General features: G+C 41.3%; 1 protein-coding gene across 1 annotated transcript in view; it reads right to left on the bottom strand.

The window, feature by feature from the left end:
• The window catches only part of ADAMTS5 (ADAM metallopeptidase with thrombospondin type 1 motif 5), a 57,125-nt gene that overhangs the window by 14,242 nt on the left and 23,771 nt on the right, over positions 1-19,112 (bottom strand). The window contains exons 3-7 of the mRNA XM_015092381.4: positions 15,624-15,791; positions 5,564-5,847; positions 3,426-3,609; positions 2,681-2,856; positions 356-531 (exon numbers count right to left, since the gene is read on the bottom strand). Of these exons, the coding sequence (XP_014947867.3) occupies positions 356-531; positions 2,681-2,856; positions 3,426-3,609; positions 5,564-5,847; positions 15,624-15,791 (988 nt within the window). The remainder of the gene's footprint in view (positions 1-355; positions 532-2,680; positions 2,857-3,425; positions 3,610-5,563; positions 5,848-15,623; positions 15,792-19,112) is intronic.

The following is a 19,112-nucleotide window of genomic DNA, read 5'->3' as shown; positions in this document are numbered from 1 at the left end:
GGAGGCCAAGAACCCTGGTGGGTAACATGCCCACAGATAGCTTAGGATGTAATGAGTCCTCCTTTATCAATTTTGTAAGAGTCTAAAGTCATGTGATGCGAAGAACTGACTCATTTGAAAAGATCCTGATGCTGGGAAAGATCGAAGGCAGGAGGAGAAGGGAACGACAGAGGATGAGATGGTTGGATGGCATCACTGACTCAATGGACATGAGTTTGAGTAAACTCTGGGAGTTGGTGATGGACAGGGAGGCCTGGTGTGTTGTAGTCCATGGGGTTGCAAAGAGTCAGACACGACAGAGTGACTGAACTGAAAGTCTTGTTCAGGTCAGTTAAGGGTGGTTCTCTCACATTACCTTTTTTTATTGAAGGTTCCAACCACCTTTGTGCAACTGGAGTTGTCTCCTCCACAGACGCCACACTTGTCATACTGCAGCTTCGAGCCAATGATGCCATCACAGCCTGTCCGCACACACTTTCCCCGGACACACACGGAATTGCTGTATGGCCTGCATTCTGTTCCATCGGTCACCTGAATAACGAGAAACACCTTAGCGGTGGGAAATACTGGCTCTGCGTACATGATTTCTTTGATAAAATCAAGTTTTAATTTGGGACTTTTAAGTTTGATTGGAGTAGATTTTATATCAGAAACTAAACAACCAAAAAAAGAAAAATAAACAATGCCCCCCCCTCCCTGCCCCACCCGTCGCAAAAAAGCCATAGTTTCCAGGAGTGTTGAGTAGAAAATCTTTGCCGTATTGGTAGGAAGAAGAACTGGGATAAATCAGGGTTATGCCCTTTCTTTCTTCTTTCTCTCTAGAGCTTAATCTGAATGTGTTAGGAGACCCAAGGTTCTCATCTTCATTTCTGGGTTCTGCGATAAGTCCCCATGGTGTAGTCTTGTCTTTCTATTGATAGAATATTTCACCCAGTATGTGTCACTTGTGTGGAGAGAGGGAGAGCAGGATTTGGGCAGGCTCAAGAATGTGGGCATCCTTTTTGGTTGCATACTTGTTATTACTGTCATAAAACTGAAAATCTACGCTGGACACGCACAGCCTTGTCATGTTGGAAAGCCTTCCCTATTGTGTGAAATGGTGAGATGCTGAAATAGAGATGAGAGCACGTATGCTCAGTTGCTTCAGTCATGTCCAGCTCTTTGCAAACCCATGGTCCGTGGCCCAGCAGGCTCCTCTGTCCATGGGACGGTCCTGGCAAGAATACTGGAGTGGGTTGCCATGCCCTCCTCTGGGGATCAAACCCACTCAGCGTTCGCAACTGAGCTACCAGGGAAGCCCCAAACAGAGACAAATTTGTGTAAAAAAATGAGTCTGGGGAAGTCTGAGAAAAGTACTTACTGGAAGAGACAGCATATTTTTGAAAAAAAGAATTAGCATATATTGAAAAAGGTAGTTATAAAATAGTATATATATATGATCTCTTAGTGGTTTGTGCATGTAAGTAATATACATAGTTATACAAATAAATGTACATATTTTGTATTTGTGTATAAACAAAACTCTTGTCATATATGTCTGTGAGTATATGAATATGTGGATGTGTGTTAATTGGGGTGGGATATTCCTCAACAGGTTAACAACTCTCTGGATGATTATATTTCCAGATGATGGTTTTTGCTTTTATTTTTTATATAATATTTTTTAAAGAAAATGTAATATTTTGCAATAAAAGATGAAATGTTTTAAAATGTACATAACTGGGACATTAACTTATTTTTCAATAATATGTCATAAATATCTGAAGATCTGTTACAGAGGTGGTTTTAAATATCACATCTATTTACAAATTAGATAAACAGTATCTGAAGCCATTGCATAATGTTGATTGTGAGAACTGAAACTTCAGTAATTTAGAAAATGCTCTTCTTTGGAAAATAAAGGATAATTTCACATACATAAATTATTATGTGTATATCTAGAAGGACATTGATTCATATTAAAAGTGCAGGACATTTTAAAGTCTCGGTCAGGGATAATGATGTTGACATCCTGCTTCGTGAATCACCAATGGAATTCTTCAATAAAACATAGAAAAATAGAAAACTTTCTTGTTTTATAGTCCCCTTTACAAATATAATTTGTGCTAAAAATATGAAAAAAGTATTCTTTTGAGAAGCAGTCATTCCATCTAGTAGGGAATACAAACTTTAAGTATCCTTTATATTTATCTTTGCTTCCCAGGTGGCTCAGTGGTAGAGAATCTGCCTGCCAGTGTAGGAGATGCAAGTTTGAACCCTTGGTAGGGAAGATCCTCTGGAGAAGGACATGGCAACACACTCTAGTATTCTTGGGGATCCCATGGACAGAGGAGCCTGATGGGCTACAGTCCATGGGGTTGCAAAGAGTCAGACACGACAAATTATAAATGTACCTAAGGAATACTATTTTGAAGTTAAGGTCACAACTCATCTTCTTGACAGAGTTACACTTTTTCAAAAAATAGCTTTTAAAACATTTACTTGTCCTGTTTACAAAATCCTTTTGATTCATTGTAGCAAGTTTGAAAACACAGAAATTACAGAGGTGAAAATAAAACCTTCCAAAATCTAGCCACCCCTCAAATAATGACTGTTTACATTTGGTATGTGCAGCCTCCATTCTACCAAATAATTTCCGCCAAGGGCACCCACTGTTTCTGGATGGTCTGTGAGCAGTTACCTTTGGAGAAAACACCACGTAGTAGCCAGTGCCCTTAGCTCTGCAGGTCAGTTTGCACACGTCTCCGGGCAAGACACCGGCATATTTGGGAACCCATTCCACAAACGTTTTGACTCCTTTTGCATCAGACTGATATCCATTTTTGGCCTCACACTGCTCATGACGAAAAGATTTATCTAAAAATTTAAAAAAAGCACATTATTACTCTGTTCTGAAACTCAGATACGTTCTTATTCATGTAAATACTCTCAAGGAGAAGATGCTAAATCTTTTTTTTCTACAGTCTCTTGACATACCAGCGTTGAAGGATTTTTATCCACAAGCAATTATTTTTTCCTACTCCTAGAATACTCAACTGTTTATGATAATAATTTAAAAACCACTCATGTATTTGTACCTGATTTACACACTCGTGGAACAGTGCAGAAGAAGATTAACAGAATATTTCTTCAGTCTCTCCTGTTGACGACTGCTAGAATGAAATCGTTGTTGTCTAGTTGCCAAGTCCTGCCTGGCTCTTTTGCAACCCCATGAACTGTAGCCCACCAGGCTCCTCTGTCCAGAGGATTTCCCAGGCAAGAATACTGGAGCCATTCCCTTCTCCAGGGGATCTTTCTGACCCAGGAATTGAACCCATGTCTCCTGGATAGGCAGGCAGACTCTTTACCACTGAGCCACCAAAGAAGCCCCAGAATACAAACTATGCTTCACATATGGTCGTTGCTGACACTTGGGAGCAGCGTACCGTTAGCAGGGCAGGGCGTGACGCTGCACGAGCGGTAGACAGCCCTCTTTCCCGTGCAGTAGCGGCCGTGGTTCCTGGGCGCTGGGTTATTGCAGTGGCGGTAGGCAAACTGCACTCCGCCCCCACAAGAGCGAGAACACTGGCCCCAGGACCCCCAGGACCCCCAGTTGCCGTGGCTTGATGTCTAAAATAGAAAACAGGAGATATTTTACTCAGAAGGGTGGACAATTTTCAAAATGTACATTTAGAAATCACTTGCATGCAATGACTCGGTGGAAATCTCATCGCAGGTAAAACAAGATCATCTCTGAGTTTAACATGGTCACAGATGTTGAACACTCTAAAGTTGCAACGTGATTCCAATTCTAAACAATCCACCTTTTCGGCCCCCTGCCCCCCAGCACTAGAGGATCTGAATGGGTGTGTGCTTGGTCACTCATTCTTGTTCAACTCTTTGTGACCCCATGGACTGTAGCCCACCACAGGCTCCTCTGTCCATGGGATTATTCAGGCAAGAATACTGGGGTGGGTTGCCATTTCCTCCTCCAGGGCATCTTCCTGACTCAGGGATCAAACCTGTGTCTTCTGCATCTCCTGCACTGGTAGGGGCATTCTTTACCACTGAGCCACCTGAGAAGCCCAGAGGGTTTGAGTACTTCACCTGAAGTACTGAGCACGCTGCAAGGACCTTCTGTGTATTTCTGACAGTCACCACCGAATCATGGTTCACTTCGTATCCACTCTGACTCTGCATCTTTAAAGAACTGTGTGATGCTAAAGAAGCTGCATGATCCCAGGTTCATTACTCTCCCATCGTTTCTCCCTCTTGAGCGCTCAAGTTCTGCAGTCCCTTTGCAGACATCACACAGCCCATCTGTCACATGTAAACATATCTGACCCAAGCTTGGCTTCATAACACCCAGTAGAAAGGAAACAGGACAGATACTAACAGTACCCAATCACATGGACCAACACCACAGGGAATGAAGAGCCCTGTTATGACATCCCAGGTTGATTCCTCTGGAAACACTGCAGCAGGAAGCCGAGACGCCAAAAGAAAAATATTAGTAACTCTTTTGTCAAGGACATTCTTGAAGAACCTCCTCTGGTTGCATGGTTCATGGTGTCTGTGTCAGGGTATCTGAGACTGGTAGCTTGGGTGGTAAGCCTTGAAAGGAACAAGCAATGAGCACATAGCAAAGGTCTTCCAGGGACTCTGAAAATGTTGCAAGTGCTGCTGCTGCTGCTAAGTCGCTTCAGTCATGTCTGACTCTGTGAGACCCCATAGACAGCAGCCCACTAGGCTCCTCTGTCCCTGGGATTCTTCAGGCAAGAGTACTGGAGTGGGTTGCCATTGCCTTCTCTGGTTGCAAGTGAGAAGGAACCAGGGCTTTGCTTGACAATGAAGGTGGTGGGAGCTGACCTGAAGCTGGACTGGGTGTACAGAGAGGGAGGTCCAGTGCCTTCCTGGAGCAGGTGTGGCTACTTTAGTTCCTGACGTTAGATGACTTGCTATTGCCTCAGATGGTTAAAGAATCCGTCTGCAAGGTGGGAGGCCCAGGTTTGATCCGTGGGTTGGGAAGACCGCCTGAGGAACGAAATGGCAACCCACTCCAGTGGGTTCCCTGGAGAATCCCATGGACAGAGGAGCTTAGCGGGTTGTAGTCCATGGGTTTGCACAGAGTCGGACAGGACTGAGTGACTAAGTATGCAGCAGGCACACCATGAGGGGTAACAGGACCATTTTGGAGCTGACCAAGTATGCCTGAGGACCATCTGTCAGCTCTCCTATGATTCCCTTCCTGAATTTAAACAAATGTGTTCCAATAATTTGAAGAGCAGTTTGAAAGCAAACTCCCAAGTGGTGACTTAGGGGCCCTACTTGTGGTCTCAATGAGACAGAATCTGGGCTCTCTACTTATTTATTACTGGGTATAACCCGAGACTGACATTTTCTCCAGTAATTGACAGCTAAGGATGACTCCTGCAGGTAAAAGAGGAAGTGTTAAATAGATCCCTCAAGAAAAAATATTTTAACTAGGAAACAGAGCTTTTTGGGGACAGTCCCCTCCATATGTCACAGGAATGTACTTCAGCCCTTGAGGCTCCGGGGCTTGCATGACAAGAAAAGCAATTACCGAGTAATATTTTTTCTTGGTTTTGTCCACACACTTGCCCTGCAGGCAGATCCTCCCTTTCCCACATGGCGTTCCTTCCACGGCCGGCAGCTTCTTGGTCAGACACACCATTTGGCCCTGGCGCACCACGGCACACCAGAGGCGGGCACACACGTCCATGCCCGGACACACCGAGTACTCTGGTCCGAAGGTCAGGTTGCACTGCTGGCTGGCATCGTAGGTCTGGCCCGGGAGCTCCTCAGGCCCTGGAATCTGTTTGCGTGGTAGGTCCAGCAAACAGTTACCTACAAGAACAACCAAGATTGGCCACTGTTCTGCATTTCTGTTTCCAACTTTGAAAATGATGGATCTAAAGAAGCAAGACTCCGGCTGGTGTGGAGACACATTGCATCCACAGATCCCTGGCGAGGGGACTCTCTGGACAAGGCTGAGCACCTCCATGAACTCGCCAACACCCACCAGGATTTCTGATGGATGATGTGCCCTCAGGTATCCATAATGATGGTATCATAATGATGGCAGTGAGTTTTATTTGATTAAATGAAATTTTGCAATAATTAGTTTTGAAAATAACCATCGTGCTAAGGGGACTAAAAGAAACTGGGATGGACCTAGCAGAAATCAGAAAGTGGGTATAATAACAATGTGTGTGCTGTGTGCTAAGTCACTTCAATCATGTCTCACTCTTTGCGACCCCATGGACTGTAGCCCACCAGGCTCCTCTGTCCATGGGATTCTCCAGGCAAGAACACAGGAGTGGGTTGCCATGCCCTCCTCCAGGGGAGCTTCCCGACCCAGGGATCCAGCCGTGTCTCTTCTGTCTCCTGCACTGGCAGGTGGGTTCTTACCACTAGTGCCACCTAGGTGTTACAACAGCAAAAACCACAATAACAATAAAGCTATGTTCACAACTTTGAGAAACAGAGTTTGTCCTTGCGCCCTTTCTATGCCCCTTTGTCCACTACCAACCCAAGTTCTTACCTCTTTTTCATGCACTCATCCCCCATCCATGTTACCTTTCCATTAATTCCATAAATAAAGAACACTGGTCATTGCTGCACTCAGGAAGCGTCTGCTTAGCATGTACCGTGTTCTACCAAACATACCAGATATTTGGAAATACAGAAAAGTGACCCAGATCCACCCCTCAAGGGCTCCTGATAAACTGAAGGAAGCAAAATAAGTCAAGTCTTTCTCTTAGACTGAAATAATTTTAATGAGGAGCTTTCAGGCACCACGCATTGGAGCAGTGGGAAGAGAAAGGAAAATATCTCTGATAACTTGGGACTGAGCCCATTTTGTCGCTCTTCACCTCCTTTTCTCCTCTTTGTGTTGGTTGTTGAGTGCAGTTGGTATTTGTTGGGTCTTTGGAGTACACAGTGATGGGGGGATCAGACAGGGAGTGGGGACTCAGCAGAAGCTGACACACAGACGGTGCAAACTCAGAAGCTAAAATACACCTCGCCTTCCCCAGAAAGCTTCCCTAAGAAGTTCCTTCTGAGTGAGTTAACTCCGTTAATTTCCTCAGTTTGTATAGGAGCTTACATATTGTCTATCAGTTTCAGAATTTTTCTATTTACTTGATTTTAGGATTTACGCACTGACTGCTACTGAACGAACTTGCAACAAATTGCAACGAATGAACTTCTTGGCCAACACAACAGAATCTGCTATGTAGAATTCTCCTAAAGACTGAATAAACTGATACATTTAAAGAACTGAAAAGAGTGTCGTGCTAAGTCACTTCAGTCGTGTCCGACTCTTCGCAACTCCATGGACTGCAGCTTACCAGGCTCCTCCATCCATGGGTTTTTCCAGGCAAGAGTACTGGAGTGGGGTGCCATGGCCTTCTCTGACACACTGATTATTTACACACTAAAAATGATGAATATTTGTTATACACTGACACTCGTTTTGGATTTCCCTGGTGGTTCAAAAGGTTAAAGAATTCACCTGCAATGCAGAAGACCCAGGTTTGGTCCCTGGGTTGGGAAGATCCCCTGCAGATGGGAATGGCAACCCACTCCAGTATTCTTGCCTGTAGAATTCCATGGACAGAGGAGCCTGGTGGGCTACAGTCCACAGGGTCACAAAGAGTCAGACACGAATGAAGTGACTTAGCTGGACACTCTTTTCAGTTCTTTAAATGTATCAGTTTATTCAATCTTTATGAGAATTCTACGTAGCAGATTCTGCTGTGTTGGCCAAGAAGTTCATTCGTTTTTTTCCATAGATGTTATGGAAAAACTGAAACAGAATTTTTGGTCAACTCAAGTATTATTTTCTTTATTTTGCAGATAAGGAAACCGAGGAACTTGAAGACCTAAGGATCAGTTACCTAAGATTTCATAGCTATTAGGGCTTTGTGCTCAGACCCTGCTCTTCTCATCATATACAAACCTGACTCTGCTTACCATGTGGACAGGCTGCTTATTTTATTGCTAAAGGGCAGACATGTGTACGAATCCTTTAAACAGTAACACCAGGCCTAATGGTAGAAACACCTGGTCTAAAGTCTAATTCTGGCAAAACACTAAATGGCTGAGTGTTCTTGGCCAAATTAGTTCACCGTCCCTAATTTATTTTCAAGATCTATGAAATGTTGATTTTCTCACTGTGACACTGGAGGGGCAAAATTAGCTCACAGAGCTATTAAGGGGTGATCAGAAAAACATAAAACAATCATACTGGTACTATGCCCAACATATTTAACATTTCAGATTTATTTCGAGTTATTCTTTTTATCCAACAAAAGAAAACCATGTTTAAATCCTATTTTCCACTGAGAAATGGAATATTCAGCACATTTTAAGTACACTGCAAATGTTTTTACAACTACACTCAAGTTTCTTCAAAGCGAATACCTTGAAATTTGTCAATCTGTGATGGAGGCATTATATGAAAATGAATAAAGAGCAAAGTTCCTATTTAACTTCTAAGCCAGAACTTTTGAAGAGGTAAAGCTTTTTAAGGCAGGCCAGAAAAAGCATTAAAACCTCCTATCCAGCCAAATAGAACTTTGGGAGGAAAACATCAAGTTAAAAGAAAAACATCAACAGCAAGTCAATAGAAGGAATGGTAGTAAAACCTCACTAAGCTTTGTTTAGAAGATAAAGTGAGATGAGGCCCTTTGGACTCGAGGAAAAGCATTATCTTCCTTGCTACATAAAAAAGAGCCTTGTGTAAAGCAGAGAATGCTTAGTGGATTGATGATGGTAGAAGACCGTCAACAGATTTCTGAGGCATCAAGAATGCTTTCCAGATCTTCAAAAGTACTGTTTGACGAATCTTTTTTTTTTTTTTTTTTCACTGAAAATCACAGACTGTAACACTGGGTAACAAAATATCAGCTGGGAAGTATTTAACATGCGTGGGTGCCTGTGGCGTGGGTCGACAGTGCTTTTCCCCAAGCCAAAACAACGCATCACCTCCCCAGGGATACATCACTGACACCCTTTCAACCTCCCTGGCAGATGACTCGTGAAAAGAAATGGACAAGGCAATTGGAAATTGACTTACAACAAAGGAGGCTTCAGGATGTGGTACGTCTTTGTTTAAGCTCATGTATGCCTCCTGCTCAGTCGTGTCTGACTGCTTGCCACCCTTTGAACTGTAGCTGGCCAGGCTCCTCTGTCTGCGGGAGTTTTCAGGCAAGAATACTGGAGTGGGTTGCCAATTCCTTCTCCAGGAGAATCTTGCTGACCCAGGGATCGAACCCGTGTCTCCTGTGTCTCCCGCATGGCAGGTGGATTCTTTACCCACTGAGCCATAACAGATTTGCTTGACTATTAAAAAAACCCAAACATATTTAGCTCTGTGGTTTTCCCTTAGAGGTCATTTGGAGATGAGCTGTTCTTGCTTAAAAAAAAAAGCTTTATTCAGATATGCCTTTTACTTATGACTTTAATGTTCTCAGCATCAGGATGTGTTGCAACATTAGCTTCTGATAACACTGAAATCTACAGTCGGTCAATTTCATCTATATGTTGACATGTTGTTTGGCGATAAAATAGGTATAGACAGCACTACCAAATGGCAGACTGGTGCCAGGGAAGAAGAATAAAAAAATCAAAATACAGTTTGATTCTGAAGCTCATGATATGAAATATTTAAGATCTGAGTAACAGTGGATTGGATATACATCTTTCATCTAAAAAAAATGTGTACAATTTGAGGAGGTGTTAGCAAGGAAATTGACCAGTCTTTAATACCATTTATATTGACCTCTAAAAGTGTTCAGTCTATTGCTGACTTTTCTTAATCTCTATTACTTTTATTCTCAACCAAATCTTCACGTATTTTAAGATTTATCTTAGCCTGAAATCCTATCTGGACTTCGCTGCCAACGTTTTGTCTATTTTGCTCCATAAAATTGCCAAGTTCGTTTTCCCTTTTCTTTCCTCATCTCTTTTCCTTCCTTCTTTCCTTTTGTCTTAACATTCTGTGTAAAGACAATGAAAATGTGTGCATATTGCAAATTTGTTTTCGCTATCCATGTTAAATTAAATGCTTTAAGTAAGGTGAAAAGTTTAAAAAATAAGACTTAGTGATTTGCGATGAACAAATAAAGGGAATAATGTGGTCATATCCCATGGCCATAAAGTACACTTTTGGGTGATGGAAGGTATGCCAGGTCTCCAGGAAATGGAGCAGAAAAATCTTTCTTTTTAATATCTGACTGGTGTCACTATCTTTCATATTAATGATTAATGAAAATTATCAGATGAAGGTTGGTTGTTCTTTTTCTCCCCACCCTCCCCCATTTCTAGCACTGTAGTTATTTCTGTCTTCTCTTCCTTTTCAATACACACAATGAAATTAAGAATTGACCCAAACAGAGAATTCCCTGGTGGCCCAGTGGTTAGGATTTCATGCTTCCACTGGCAGGGGCCTGGATTGGAGCCCTGGTCAGTGAACCAAGATCCTGCAAACCAAGTAGAGCATGCGCGCACACACACACACACACACACACACACACACACACAGTGGCCCAAATATTCTTTGCCTAGGAGAAATAAATTAATATTCTTAATGAAACTCATTCAAAGAACCCTTATAACACTCATTTCTTTATCATCATTTCCCTGGTCTTGCAACTCTTCTTCGAGGTCTTTATTTGAATGTCTAACATTAAAAGAGACACTGATGCATCATGGGTTCAGTGATGGATAAACTAACTTGTTGCTTGTTGTTTAGTCCCTAAGTCATGTCTGACCCTTTCGTGACCCTGTGAACTGTAGCCTGCCAGGCTCCTCTGTCTATAGGATTTCCCAGGCAAGAGTATTGGAGTGGGTTGCCATTTCCTTCTCCAGGGAATCTTCCTGACCCAGGAATCAAACCTACATCTCTTGCATTGGCAGGAGGATTCTTTACCACTGAGTCAGTGACTCAGTAGTCAGTTGCTCAGCCTATAGCCGTCTAGGCTCCTCTGTCCATGGGATTCTCCAGGCAAGAATATTGGAGTGGATTGCATTCCCTTCTCTAGCAGACCTTCCCGACTCAGGGATTGAACCCAGGTCTCCTGCATCACAGGCAGATTCTTTACCATCTAAGCTAAAGGGAAATCACTAGAGAAGCCCTTAAACTAACTTGGGCAATGACAAAGGCACAGTCATTACTGTGCCAAAGTAATTCAAAGTAATTCATGAGATCTGTTTGTGAAACTGTGAGAAGCATTAGTACACTGTTTAGCAGATGTTATGCCAGGGAAATTTTGATTAAAAATTCTCTGTATTTGAGGATGAAAATTAGCTTTATAAACAGGTCACTGTGGACTTAAAATTCATGTCTTACTTGCAGACTCTGTTAAAGAACATATTTACTTTGAAAAATCAAGAGGCTACCATAGAGGGCTTTGAATTTCATATGACCTTAAAAACCAAATGTTAAGATCGTATTACGACCTCTATTGTCTATACTTACAAAGGGTTAAGAGAATGGCTTTTTAATACCACTTTTTCTCCAAAGTTGTGTGTTCAGTAAGAGGCTGCAAATTAGTTCTTTAAATATGAATTTTTCAAAGATGTCTATAGCTTTTCCTTAGCAGCCTGTGTCTTGGGTGTGCTTGAGTTGTATCTGCTTTGGCAGTGGCCCTTTCTCATCACCTGGCACTGGGGACTCAGTGATCCAGAGGACACGGCTATTATTTTTGGCTTCAAGATTATTAAGCATTTGAGAAAGGAAATTTAATAACTTGCTTTTGCTAAGCAATTTCTCTGCCAGTGCTTACCTTTATTTTTGAGGATCATACTCCTAAGCCAATTTGCCTAGAGCTAGGTTGTATAAACACTGCAGAAAGTTACAAGTATCTTGGCCAGGCTGGGGTTGTGGATCCCCCATAAGACATGACTTCTTCCTTTCTGAATCAGAAATTTGCAGGCCCAGTTATTTTAGAGTGTGCAAACTGAATTGTCAGTCATAACCTAATTGCTGTGCATTTCTTGTTGGAACTACATCAGAAAGCACTCAATATTAATAAATTTAAATTTGGCAGTGGTAGAGTGCTACACATGTCTAGCTACTTATGGCTAATAATTTTAAAAACAAATGATACAAATTAAATTGTTCCCTAAGAACTCATTTCTCCAGCATTGCTGGAGGTGGGAAGGAGACAGGTAAGCAATTATATAAATGGATTTTCTAGGTACTCTGCATGTGTGTGTGCTAAGTCGCTTAGTTGTGTTTGACTCTTTGTGACCCCATGGACTGTAGCCCACAAGGCTCCTCTGTCCATGGAATTCTACAGGCAAGAATACTGGAGGGGGTTGCCATTTCCTCCTCCAGGGGATCTTCCCAACCCAGGAATCGAACCCGGGTCTCCTGCATTTCAGGCAGATTCTTTACCGACTGAGCTATGAGGGAAGCCCTAAATTGTTAGTGGCCTAGAAAATCAGAACAGAAAAACAGAAACATTTCATTCCTACTGCATGTGAACGAATGGGCTCTGCATGCAAATAGTAGATGGAAAAGGAAGGTTTGATGATATGGTTTCATGACATCAGCTTAGTCTTCTAACAAAGATGTGTGTTTGTTTGCTTTTGTTTATCTTTCCACTGCCTTGGGCTTTGACAGTCCCCTTGATTCTCTCCTAAGCTCTGAAGTTGAAATGTCAGAACGGCCACCATCTCAAAATCCCGCTGACTAATTCCTGTCACCACACTCTCAGTTGAACTGACCTAAGTCAGTTTTTGGTTGCACTCTAAAAGTTATTAAGGTTTAAAGTGACGCTTAAATGACAGTGCTACATAGAGTATTGTAGCTTCGATTCTGTATCTGTTTTTCAATGAATGCTTCCCTGGTGGCTCAGCGGTAAAGAATCCGCATGTGACACAGGAGACTCGGGTTTGACCCCTGGATCGGGAAGATCCCCTGGAGAAGGGAATTGCTATCCATTTCAGTATTGTTGCTGGGATAATCCCATGGACAGAGGAATCTGGTGGGCTACAGTCCACGGGGTTGCAAAGAGTCGGACATGACTGAGCATGCATAGGTTAGGTTTGAAATGAATATAATTGATCTGGCCGCTGTGTCACAGCTACAGTGTCTTTCTTAGACCCTCATCATAAAATCAGTTTTCTTTTGGTGGGCAGAGGGGGTTGAAGGGTTAGCTAAAACACAAAACTGCTTACTCAACATTCAAAGGTGAAAGAGTCTAGGTTTTGATGAAATGAATGAATGAATGACTATATTAAGAGAATTTCCTCTCCAACAAATATTGGCAATGAAATTTATTTATTTACTTAACATATAGATAGGAAAGTTAGATAAGATTTTCTCGGTGCAAATGAATGAGATCTAATTATAGTAAAAGTACAGTGTGGTGGTTATCTACCAGAATATCCTTTGGAGCAGATGCAGAAAGACGTATAAAATGTGTTGTAAAAATTTTAAAAATCTGAGTGTAGACTCTTTTAAATACAGAAATGAGATTTAGAAAGTGAAAACAATACTGGAAGCATCTTTACTGCATGGAAAGTAAAATCATGAATTCCACAAACATGAAATAAATGAATCATTCCAGAAATATGGCAATAAAGAACAAGATTTTGCACAGCATTGTAATTAGCTGACCTAATACTTATACAGGAAAAAAAAAAAAAGTTGGTCCCATTTTAGCCATAAGTATTTGCTGCCTTAGCAACTAAATCTGTTCATTTAGTGATTCAAAGTTTAGCTCAACCTTTTGGAATGTGTAATGTGGGATTCTAAAATAAAATTTTAATGTTATTCCATATTCACAAAAGCTGGAAAAAAAAACAGTAAAAGTAACAATAAGAGTAGAAACTAAGATTCCACCTAAGAAGAAATGTTATTAGATATGGACTTGATCAATGTAGGTAGGCAGATAATTAGGTAAGCATTCATCTCAGGACTCTCTGCTTTTACTTAGCATTTTAAACTGAGCTAACTAAACAGAAAATTACCACTTTATTATTAGTCTAGGATAAACCTAACACATCGATTCTTGAAATTGTTTCTAAATCTTTGAGATATTAGGCCATCTTTTCAACTAACAAAGAACATTTATTTTGTGTTAAGAGAAATTTTAAAGCAAGCTGGGTAGGTACTGTTTTCAGGAACAGGAAATTTAAATAGTCGAAAGGAGCTAAAGCATTATCAATTCACTATTAACATAGCAAAAATGAGTTTGTGAACATTTTGGCGACAAGACAACAAAAGGCTATATAGTAGAATTTCCTTTTGTCTGAAAAGAACTGAATTTACTAATTGTCTTGTAATTATGTAGCCAAAGCTCAAGATGGCAAACTCACTAAGAAATTACAAAAATATCAAGCTATAATTGCTGTGGAACTAGGGGGAAACAGTTACCCCAGATTCTCTTTATCCAGCTTTGAATCATATCCTAAGATAAATTTGTGAACAATTATCATGATCAAGAACTTCTTAAAAAAAAAAAAAAAAGAACTTCTGTCCCATGTACTTCAACCATCAGTTTTAGAAAGAAAAAGGAATGGGAATGTGTCCATTCAGGTGGCACAGAGGGTAAAGAATCTACCTGCAACTCAGGAGATGCAGGAGAGGTGGGTTCAGACCCTGGGTTGTGAAGATCCCCTGGAGAAGGAAATAGCAACCTACTCCAATATTCTTGCCTGGAGAACCCCATGGACAGAGAAGCCTGGTGGGTTACAGTCCAAAGGGTCGCAAAAATGTCCATAGTGTCAAAGAGTAGGAACGGACTGAAGTGACTGAGCACGCACACACGTAATATAAGAAACTTGAACTCTGTGGTCTCTGAAAATCTCTTCCAAATTTATCTCATCTATTCGCCTGTTTCCAGTATTTTAAGGTAACAGGGATGCTAGGAAATTAGCAATAGCTTGTTTCAAAGATTACTTCAGGGCCAGAATTTATTACTTCTAAAAACTGTGACTTCCTTGGTATTTTGATAGAATTTACAGCACTAATCCTAGATTTAATAGACCTTAATAAAGTATGCTGTGCTCTTGAACTCCATTTAGAGGATAAAGCCAAACATTTTCTTTTGAAGTTCTTAAACTGTTTTCTCACAGTTCAGATTGATTTTCTATTTCTGTTTCTGAAGCTTTTACTCCACTTTCAGGAAAACGGGCTGCCAGGGTGAAGCCAAGTCTTGTAGTGAATCTATAGAGCTTCCTTTCTTGGTTTTATGCTGCCAGAAAGAGAATCTGACAGAACTGTCACTTACATTCTAACCATACCTTTATAATAAGCGTGTAACAAATAATTCTGAGAGTCCTATTAATAACAGGGAAATGAGATATATGCCAACATTTTCACAGGAGGCTGGTGTGGTGAAAGAGGGAATAAAAGCCAGGCTTTCAGGGCACTAGCGAGGCCTTCTGTGTGGTCTCCCACATTGCTTCTCTTTGAACTTGGCAATTCAAAAGCAAAAAATACCATGGCTATAATGCCACCAAGGATGTTGGCATTCCATACCAGTAGACAGACCCCCTTGTTCCTTTTCCTGACACTGTCTCGGCAACTATTGTCTTGGAGGGCAAGGTGAACACCAGGAGGATACAATGAAGTGTTGTTTCTGAGCCTGTGGAACTGTACCTACCGTGGCCATCATCCAGAAATTCTGTGATGGTGGCTGAGGTGCATTTGGACCAGGGTTTGGATGCATCAATGCTGGTTAGGATGGAAGACATTAAGCGCTTATCTTCTGTGGAGCCGAAATTTTCTTCACAGAATTTGGAATCGTCATGGGAGAGGCCAAGCAGATGTCCTAAAAGACAGGATAGATGAAATGCAAATAATGAGTGATATTTGCACATCTACTTTTCTGTGACAATTAAACTAGCACTTGACTCTTCTCTTCCCAATTGTACATGAGTTCATTTTAACTGCTTTTTCACACAGAGACTGGACTCCCCCTAGGGAAACTAAAGCTGCATGTCATCAGAGCGGTCACTTTTGGTGAATATTCTGGGGAAAACTGAAAAATTACACAAGACGAGATGTTCCCATAATCCATCTGGATCACACATGCTCAAGAATATGTAGAAACAGACCTTATTTAGAATCTAGAATTTGCAAGGCAACTGTGGGATTATGTCATAGTCCTCACAACATATTATTTTGAATGCTTGTTAATTTTCCATCTTCTGTGCTCAACTATAAGCCCCATGAGATGAGAGAGCATTCCCTACCCCCCCCCCCCCCCCCCCCCCCCCCCCCCCCACCACCACTCTCCACCAGCCACTGCTGGAAAATCTATATTTAACTCAATGTTCTGCAAGTTACAAACACTTAATACATGGTATTTGAAGGTCAGGGACTTCCATTTTCTTAGCCACATAAATAGGTAGCCAAATAAGAGATGACTAGAAGAGAAAAGAAAGAAGTGAACTTAGTAACTTCCTGGTTTCATGCAAATGTTAGCTTGCTTCACTCTTTCATTTCTTTTAGTTATTCAGTGAGTTGTGAATGTTCACTAGTTCTGCAGGTAAATGGTATATCTTGAGGATATACCTATTTGCATTTCAGAAATGTCTGAAGCACCAATAGGACTCTCACCAAGTGTTAGCCCTTGGAGAGAAAAACAAATGCTAAGAAGGGAAGTGATTGTCTAAAACCACTCAGGTGGTGTTTGTGCTTAAGTTTACCAAACACACTCTCTGTGACCCCATACTGGTGCCCCCGTTCTACCATCCTAGGTATTATTCCACAGAGTACATAAGCCCATTCTTACAATGTGACTAATTTTTTTTATTACATGGTATTAATTTTTCACATAGTCTAAATGTATAATACATTCTACAACACATTTAAAATACTGTGGGTTTTTTTAGTTTTTTTTTTTAAATTGGGGGATAATTGCTTTACAATGATCTGTTGGTTTCCGCCATACAGCAATGTGAATCAGCTATAAGCACACATATATCCACTCCCTCTTGAGCCTCCCTCCCACCCTCCTATCTCACTCCTCTAGGTCATCACAGAGCACCAGCCTGAGCTCCCTGTAGTTATACAACAACTTCCCACTAGCTATCTAGTTTACATGGTGGTGCATATACTTCAGTGGTAAAATTCACATTGGAGAGATTCTAAATAGTAAACAAGACATTCTAGTAGTGTTTTTTGCAAAGCTTTTTAAAACCCTACACAAACCACCAAAAAAAAAAAAAAGAAAAGAAAAGAAAAGAAAAGAAAGTGGAAAATACCATAGAAAAGTGATTACTGCATTCTCCTTGGGTTCCTGAATACCAAAGGCAGGAACTTTGGCCATTCTGCCAAGAAAAAGTCCAGTGTGCAGCAGTAAAACCCAACAGAGATGAAATTTTTCACGCCAAATTCCAACTACTTGGGGCCAACTTGTTAAATCACTAACACCTCATAATAAAATTGTCCACTGAGCAGCTGGTTGCTGTTGTGGTTGAAATTAAGTGGCCAGGGCTCAGTGACCTTCTAAGCTTTGCATTTTGATGCTATTTATACAGTTATTTACTTCAATAGCATTTACTCAGCTAGTTAGTTCTCTGCGGGAAACCCTCTTACCACCACTCACGTTCTATTTGGTCAGCAGCATAAACTCACAGCGTAGTTCATAAAATATCTTCCAAATAATATGCAAAAGAAGACTGGCAGGAGCTCGTCCAAGTTTTGGGTGGTATGTTGAGTTTCACCGCACTCACAGAAAAATAGTACCTTTCATTCACATCCTATTCAAAACTGCTAAAAGTCACTTAGTACATCAAATACTTGTTGAGAATGTAGAAAAGTTTATCAGTGAACACTGTGGGATTAGTGTGGAGGTTTCACACTTGAGTTTTTCCCCCCGGCATAGTAGAGAAAGTGGCCCAAGGGAACCTCTGTATTATGAATCTAGGTTTTATACTTCAAAAAGTGTGATTTTTTCACTCTATTTCATAAGACATTTATATTTATTTAATGGAGAAATGGTGGCTTAGACAGTAAAGAATTTGCCTGCAGTGCAGGAGACCCGGATTGGATCCCTGGGTTGGGAAGATCCCTCGGAGAAGGGAATGGCTACCTCACTCCTGTATTTTTGCTTGGAAGTTCCATGAACAGACGAGCCTGGTGGACTACAGTCCATTAGGTCACAAAGAGTTAGACACGACTAAGTGACTAGCACTTTCAATGGAATAATTGTCTTTTCCTCCAAATACTATTCATATGCATGTGTATTATTGCCTCAAGAGATACTCACTTCATCTGGATGCTATACTTTAGATATTTCATTTAAATACAAGCCACATGGTAGACACCTAATTCACTTTGAGGGGCCGAGGAAACTACCTCTATTTTTTTCTTTTATACATAATGGTGATGCCTATGTGCTAAATATCAATTATGAAAGCAAAGCAATTTATTTTAAGAAGCTCTGGTCTTTTTAAATGAATCTTTTGCCAGACTCTTTGGCCTCTGAATTGCTAATTTATCCAAGTGATAACTTGTTGCTGAAGACACAGGTATATGGTCATTAGAAAAGACAGCTACTCTGGACATGAACAAATCGGAGGTCCACTTTGGCAAGAGCTGAATGGAGAAGTGAATTTTATAAGATCTCCCAGAGTCAGTCAGAAAGGGACTGCTTGCGGGTCAACTGAGAGAGACAGATTCCTTGGAGCGAGGATGAATGTTCTGTTCTCCGTGAAGAAAGCCTGTCAGCTGGCTGGGAGAGGAATGCTCTCCCCAGGACAAGGAGAATCACGGGCGATGTGAAGACCGTTTCAGCATCCAGAGAAACAGGCAGCCAGTGCCACAGGAGCTGGATCCAGAGCACAGTGAGAGAGACCCATGTGACTTCCCTTCAGAAGCTGGAGAGGGATTCAAATGGAAGAACAATGTGCGGGATGTCTGGACAGTCTTCAGGAGAGACGTGACAGGCATACTAAAGTCTGCGGACAGCCAAAGAAATGGCATTCTCAAATGTGATTCCCCTCATCATTAAGCTAGGACACCTAACGTCAGCCTGAAATCACCCTGTGTCTTTGAGCCCTAGAGTGCCAAGATACAAATAAAAGCATAAGTTATTTTCAAGGGACACTCACATTAGAAACCACATGCTTATTAACAGAGAAAA

The sequence above is a fragment of the Ovis aries genome, chromosome 1, assembly GCF_016772045.2.
Source record: "Ovis aries strain OAR_USU_Benz2616 breed Rambouillet chromosome 1, ARS-UI_Ramb_v3.0, whole genome shotgun sequence".
Classification (NCBI taxonomy): domain Eukaryota; kingdom Metazoa; phylum Chordata; class Mammalia; order Artiodactyla; family Bovidae; genus Ovis; species Ovis aries.
Note: the sequence above shows the minus strand (reverse complement) of the source record. Positions and strands in the feature narration are given on the sequence as shown.